Here is a 7909-nt window from a genome sequence, read left to right on the forward strand (position 1 = left end):
GACCTATCATCCTAAACGCACGCCACGTATTTGTCAAGCAGTTTCTGCGGCATTATTCTGTAAAAAAAAATTACAATCAAGGCGTGGACTATCTGCGGGCTGAAATACAGGAACGATATACTGTCTTCAAACTACGATCCTCACTGCCTTCAATTAAATACAATTTTGTTACGTCCAGAATGTTCCGCGCTGCCACTATTCAACCCATCATAGCTGATTTCCCAGTAGAAAGACTTGTACTTCAATATCCTTGCCCATTATACGCTTCCGTTTGTCGAACTACGGAGAAAAGGTGCGGGTTCATCTTCTTTTGCTAGACTGCCTTTGCTGTCCATGTTGCAATCGTGCCATCAATGGACGCTAATTCGAGTGTAATGGGAATAGAGCTCCCGTCGTGGTACTCCTGCCATGATCTTGTCAGACAATGGTACTAACTTCATTGGCGTAGAGAAAGAGCTGCGTGAGAATATTGAAAATTTGAACACCATCAAACCGCCGCGGAACATGACCACAGAGGCATTAGGTGGTGGTTCAGCCCACCCAGTGTGCCACATCAAGGTGGCATCTGGGAGAGTCTCGCACTTAGTATTATTTTTTACCTACGCCATCCTCGGTACTCATAGCCTCATTGATGGAGTCCAGAACACTACTTCCTGTCTCGTTCAGTACGCACTTAACGACCGCTCATTAGCACCCGTAAGCGCTGACTCGTCTGACCTAGGCGCAACAACACCTAATCATTTTCTTGGCGGTAATCGGTAATTCCGTCAATCATTGGCGTAAAAGATTTTGATCGCCTTAAGCGGTACGCCCGCGCACTGCCGTATCCAAACGCATTTTGGTCACATTGGATCAAAGAGTTTGTACCGGCACTGAATCGACGTTCTAAAGGTAGACGCCTGCCGAGAAACACTAAGAGACCGGTGACTTTGTCTGGGCAGTTGAAGAGACCAATCGAAGGGCTTGCTACCCTACTGCTGGGATCACTGAACTCCGTTATGGTTCAGACAGCGTCGCACGCTCGGCCGTATTGCGCACGTCTACCGGATCGCTCGTCCGAACGTTCGTAAATTTAGTACCCAATCTTCCAACATCTTCTTCTGGGCCGGAGGATGTTATTAAATAAATAGATATGAGCGAGAGACTATTAGCCAATCAGATTCAAGTTTTTAAATTGCGTGCACAAATTTTATCTAGTATACGTAGAATGATCCGAAGAGGTTTGTTTGACATAGTTTTAGGTAATCCTAATCATAAAACCTATCAAGTAAGACAAGTTTCGCCTATATAATTTTTGAGTTTTTGGACTTATCGATACAAAATGGTGACACGGATTGAACTGATTCGTGATCAGACAAAATATCGGCCAAATGAGCATCAAAAATTGCCGTCTAAAAACCACTTGTTGGTGCGATCGTCGACATGAGTCGATACGTTGCTTTGATGCTATATTATAATACGTTGGTTTATTATGATTTACCTTGTACAATGCTTGGAATCCTATTGAATTGAATCGTATTTCAAGCGATAGACTGTTTCCTCAGCTATAAGACTCGAGGATTTCCTAGTTTTTTTTTTATTTTGGAAAGAAAGGAAAATAGCTAACCTTTTGGCATCTGAAGTGAAAGAAGTTTAACACTTTGATAGCCCTCTCGATGTCTCTGAGACTGACAAATTGCTCTCTGTTAGTACTTCTCAGAAAACTCTGAGATTCTTGAAGAACTTCGCACACAAAAGAGACATCGTCTGCCGAAAACTTCAAAGTGTTGTTGTTCTTTTCAAACATATGTTGGATGTATTTAAACTCAACCTCGCCCGAAAGCTGGCCAAAATCCCATACGAGAGGCAAAAGGCTCGGGGGTAGAGGGTTTACCCTGTAGACAAGATGCCGGAGAGGAATTTTATGATCAAACTTATATTTTGTTTCAGAGGATTTGATATGGAAACCCAGTCCCTGCTTTTCAATTTTTTCGATTGTTTTCGGAGCATGTTTCTTATACGGGTTGCAGGCTATCACAATTTTCAGCCCATTATTTGTGTTTATCTTGCGCCCATTTATTCGACCATCGCACACGATCTCTTTAATTGCATTTATAGCCTCTGTTGTATTAGCCTCGTCGAAGAACAAAACGGTGAAAAACTCGACTTGACTTTTGCCTGCTTGTTCTTCAGCTTGTCTCATTTTTTCATTTCTATTGGCCAGTTGTTCTGCTTGTTCAATGTGCTTAGCAATCTGTTCACTAGTCATGCCTCCGTGAACTTTGACTATCTTTTTGTTCTCAACAGGTGTGTCTGACGCAAATTTAGTTTCGTCATTATTTTTCCTTCCTGATCCCTCTTTTCTTCCCTTTGCCAGGATGTTGCAGAGATACTCTATGAGTCTAGTCTTTCCACATCCTGTTTCACCCATGATCACGACAGGAATGTTGCACCGAAATCGCATGTAGATTGCTAGCAATTTCATCACGTTATCTTGAGTTAATTCATAATTTTGGTCAAATTCTATCCGGCTCAGCTCATGGTCCGCGATGCCAATTACTCGGCAGAGCTTCAGTCGTTTTTCATCCAGAGGAAGACTGTCAAAGTTTTCGCCTAAAATGTCTCTTTCCCCTTCTGACCTCAGTCGGTTTTGAAGACGTATATTCTCGGTAAGATCATTCGACATGACACTGGTTGCGGTAACTTTGTAATTTCTTAATTCATTATCCCAAACCATTAAGTTGTCATCTTGAATTTTGACTCCCATGAATGTAAAAGTGGTGTGGTCTGCATTGAAAAATACGTATGGATGCGGTTGTTGTTCCCACCTGCGTCTGATTTGAAGGTTTTCATAATTTGTCGCGTTGCCTTGAGTATCATTGGATGCCAGATGAGAAGGTTTCTCTGATACGTATAAGGAAGGCAATGAGAAGTCAAGAGCCATTGGGATAATGCAATGCTTGATGAGAAACTCTCTCAACCCGTTGAAATTAGGTTCAGATACAAACCAATTCTGATTGCATGCTTCAACTTGACGACTTAGAAATTCGCAAAAATGGTGCAACTGGGACCAGGTAGGGTTTGTAAGTCCTGTAAAAAGTATTAGAGCATGAACAATGTTGCGTGGAGTTTGAGAAGTTGCTACTGCAGAACGGGAATCGGAAAGCGTTGATGACGTTATCGTGAAACGAGGCTTCTTCAATTCGTCCTCATCTGCTCCAAGAAGTATTTCCGGGGCTTGGTCATTACTTGGGCTCACATTAGTTGCTAAACTTTCAACCGGTGATAAACAGCGTACGGTCGGAAATACTTTCAGAAGCTTCTGTAGGGCAGGATTCTCCTGAAACAGCTCACCGAATTGATGTTTCTCTCAGTTACCCAATCTAAAATCTACAACAGAGTCCTAATTGGTTCATCATCAAAAGCTTTTATAGTCATTCAAGGTCATATATAAATCTTAGTAATCACACAACGTGATATATAATTTATATGATTTTACATGTTTTCTTAGTACTATAATCAAAAGTTCAAAAATTACTCCCAAAATGCTCTGATCGTTAGATTACTCCTCAGAAACCGTACCAAAGAGCGAAGTCGGAATTTACGGTAATATTCACACCTTAACACATGGGCGAAAACACACATCGTGAATATAAATTACATTAAAAAATTTCATGTTTCTAAGTGAGAAATTGAGGTGATAATTGTAAGTTTGTAGGGTTTTTGTAGATAGTTTGTCACAACTTGCAAACCCGGAAATTTATGCATATAATGTATGTAAATCATCTCAGCTATGAATATAAAAAAAACTACCTTTGCCATTCAGTCCCGGTACTGCAGAGTACCTCGATATCCAAAAGTCATTGATACCCCTAAGTCATTGATACCCAAAAAAGATCATAGCTGAGATGGCTCGTGGGAGTCTGTGCGTACAATGTTCCAACATACCTCTCAAGGTTGCAAAAACTACCATTAGTTTCTCACAGAGAAACCGCTGGGGGTATTCAAAAGCAACTTATATGCATTAGATAAAATTACTTCTACTGTTTGAACCAAAAAAAAATATACCGTCTTCTTTCAGCAGAGAAAAACAAAAAAATCTTCTACACCTTCTAGAAAGATAGGTGCAGTACAATTCGAAAGACAAAGACACAGACCAACCATCCATACAAACGCATACACCACACACATTACATACATACGAGCACAAACACAAAAACATACACCAACACCAAAGAAAGCATTAAAAAAATTGAAATAAAATTTTTAAAAGCTTTATGAAAACTTTTGTCATTTTTGATGTTTCATGACCATATTTTTTAAAGTGTCGCAGATGGGTTACTAAAAAAATTTTAACAACAAAATTTTTGGTTTTTGGACATATTTAAAGCCGTAGTTTGTACACAATTAAACACAAATTTCCTGAATTTGTTAATATATTTCTGAATGGTTTTCACTCTGACATTTGTGTCTCGAATTTATAAGAACCAAATCTCTCAGAAAAACACTCTCTCTCTCTCTCTCTCTCTCTCTCTCTCTCTCTCTCTCTCTCTCTTATACACACACACATGCCGAACAAATTACACACACCACACAAACCTACACGAGCGCACGCATGCACTTATTCACACATACAACCACAGTTAGAAATACAAACCTTACAGAATTGTTTACAGTTTTCATTTTGGCAACTAAGCCTTTCACGGTTTGCCATCGTTTATTTATGACGTGTTTGTTTGATCCGGAAAAATAGATGTTGAATTCTGTAGGCAATTGCATTGGAAACTGTATAATTCGCAATAATATTCGAAAAAAATTGTTTCGAAAATCTTTGTTTTTTGACGTTTCATTAGCATAATGCGCCAGTTCAGTTCATTTTCGTAAAATCTTGCGCATTTTCGGTCAACTAGATGTATTAGACTCACTTTGGTTTTAAATTTATCTAAAACAGCCTTTCTAATTTTGAACATTTCAGACAGTTTTTGCAGTCTTCCTGTACTTTTATCTAACATTTAAGGAAAAGTCTACTTAAAAACTAAGTAGCATTGTGGAACAATGGTTATCAGTAAAATTTATGTGTTGTCCCTTCCGTTTTCAGAAGTACTTTCAAAGAACCAAAACATTAAATAAATTCTTTGAGAACTTATAAAAAGTTTGTCCTCTTTGATACGAAGATTTTCAAATATTCAGATTTTAAAATTACGGAAACGCCCTAGACTTGCAAAACTCAATTTGAAGGGCAAACTCAAAAACAGAGAGTTTGAAAATATTTTGTACAACTAAAAAAAATTAACATTAGTTTTAGGTTTTCAGTCGGGAGATCCATAAAGTTCTCTGTGTCCATTTTTGTTCTGCATTATAAGGTGGAGGGTAGTTCAAAAGACCTGGTCTGACAATATAAGCTGTAAAAAAAAGAAAACAAAAATTTCCCATCTTGACTCTTCAACATCGAATTTTTTTGAATTATCGTTCGTTCCCTGTGACCAATTGGTTTTACTTCTCCGCGGTTTTGAAAACACTGAAATTATTAGTCGGATTATAAAAAAAAATTGTTTGCAAAACATCTCTCAGTTTTAGATTTTTAGACATGACTCTGAACAGCTTTATTTGCGGAGATCTAATATGCTTGAAGTCATCTATTTTTTTTCAAAATCTGTTCAATACCGAGAAACTTTGCTTCTCACATAAGATTTAACAAAATTTTGAGAAAAAATAATTGATTTTCTTCAGAACTTTTGTTCAAATTGAAAAACAAAAACTCCGTTTAATCTAACTAAAATTTCAAAAAAATTAGCCTACTGTTTTTTATATTTAGTTTCAACGCAATCTGTCGTCGCCCGCGCATATATGTTCCTCAGCTTTCAAAAAGTGTTGGAAGAGTAATTGGAAGCATTGAAAAGAAAGTATAATACAACACTGCCATTAGAAAGACAATGTGATTGAGATTGATATCAAGAAAATTATTTTCTGGAACGTAACCAAGAGGAGAGAAAAAATAATTTACAAATATATGAGGTGAAAATCGTGTTCGATCATGCGCGCGGATGAAAAGTTCTTGGCAATTATTCCCTTTTAGTTTAGGATTGTTGCCTGAAAATTTAAAACACTTACCTGAAATCCATTTTCAATGTGGCAGTGTGGAAGTTTATACGGAAAGTTAACACACTGTGGAGAATACTGTCTGTATACAAATGCCTAAGGGCTATAAATCCACTCTATATTTGTCATGAACACTTTTGCATAGAAATCTGGGCTTCTAATGTGAATAAACTATATATTGGTATTGCGTAATCAGGGTTAACTCCTGCATACGCAACTTTGAAGCACACAAGTTGATAAGTATATGAGGGATATTTAAACCCTGTGAAGAAGATTGTTTGTATACAAACGTTTGCGGGCTATAAATCCAGTGAACACTTTTGCGCAGTAGCAGAAATCTGGGTGTCTAATGTGAATAATCTATGTAATGGTATTGCGTATGCAGGATTTTGTTTTTTTAACTACATGTGAAACGTCTGGGTAGGAAGCGTTCTACTTTCTGATGAAATTATTACCTAAGGGCTATTTTTAGAACACAAACTCGAACTCGTCTGTCTCAGACTGTTAAGACTTCCCTTTCATTTATTACACAATAAGCCATATGATTCAGACGTACTACATTTTGACGAAATTCGTATCCGAAAACAACAAGTTCGAACACGATAAAAGGAAGTAATTGATTCTTCAATAGAATTTATATAAAAAAGGAACAAAAAAAGCATTCTGAAAGATAATAAATTACTGAAATTTTGACCTCATCAACTGTTGTTTTGTCCAGCAAAGACCAATTGACAGGGAAGACAATCGTCGAGTAGAAAGAACACAAGTTGAGAGTAACTTCTACCTCGCTGATAAAATCAGGTTAATTCATCATTTGAAAAGAAATCATCGTTTGAAGTTATACTAAGAAGTTAGGTCCTTGAGGAATCCGAAAAGTATAGAAACATCTTGTTTTTAGTTTTGAAGGATCTATCAGAAAAACCAGTAGTGTCAAGAAGAAGTTGGGTGTAACAACATCTTGCCACTTTGGTTGCAGAGAATACAAAGACACAAAAGACGGAAAAAACTTTGTTTGAAGTCCGAGCGCTTCAAAAACAAATCAGGAAGCAAAAAAGAACAACTGGAAACCAGAGGAACAGCATTTTGTTTGTCTATCATCAGAGCGCATCCCTAAGCAAGAGGAGTGGTTCAAAACAGAATACTTTTGGAAAGTAAGTTAAAAGACTTCTTTTGTCTTCATGTAGCTCCTCCATCATTTCCACCTATCTAACTCATCCACGGATCAAAACAAGGTAGACGGAAAACATAACATAATTTTGCTCACATAACATATGTATGAGTCATCAAAGGTCAATTTTACATCATTTTTTTCCTCTTAATGTACAAGTCCTAGAGAAAAATTTCTTAAGGAAAAGTTGTTCCATTGGTGAAAACTAACACAAATAAACTTTAAAGAACATCACTTTTGCTCACATAACATATATATGAGTCATCAAAGGTCAATTGTTCATCATTTTTTTCCTCTTAATGTACAAGTCCTAGAGAAAAATTTCTTAAGGAAAAGTTGTTCCATTAGTGAAAACTAACACAAAACTACTTTAAAAAACATCACTTTTGCTCACATAACATACATATGAGTCATCAAAGGTCAATTGTGCATCAATTTTTTCCTCTTAATGTACAAGTCCCAGAGAAAAATTTCTTAAGGAAAAGTTGTTCCATTAGTGAAAACTAACACAAAACTACTTTAAAAAACATCACTTTTGCTCACATAACTTACATATGAGTCATCAAAAGTCAATTGTGCATCAATTTTTTCCTCTTAATGTACAAGTCCTAGAGAAAAATTTCTTAAGGAAAAGTTGTTCCATTGGTGAAAACTAACACAAAT

At 37.0% G+C, this 7909-nt stretch overlaps 1 protein-coding gene across 1 annotated transcript in view; it reads right to left on the reverse strand.

Annotated features, from left to right (window-relative positions):
• LOC142349629 (E3 ubiquitin-protein ligase rnf213-alpha-like) overlaps positions 1–7909 on the reverse strand; it is a 119548-nt gene that overhangs the window by 39155 nt on the left and 72484 nt on the right. The window contains exon 6 of the mRNA XM_075401329.1: positions 1607–3319. Within this exon, the coding sequence (XP_075257444.1) occupies positions 1607–3319 (1713 nt within the window). The remainder of the gene's footprint in view (positions 1–1606; positions 3320–7909) is intronic.

This window comes from Convolutriloba macropyga, chromosome 11, assembly GCF_964194025.1.
Source record: "Convolutriloba macropyga chromosome 11, txConMacr16.3, whole genome shotgun sequence".
Taxonomy (NCBI): Eukaryota; Metazoa; Xenacoelomorpha; order Acoela; family Convolutidae; genus Convolutriloba; species Convolutriloba macropyga.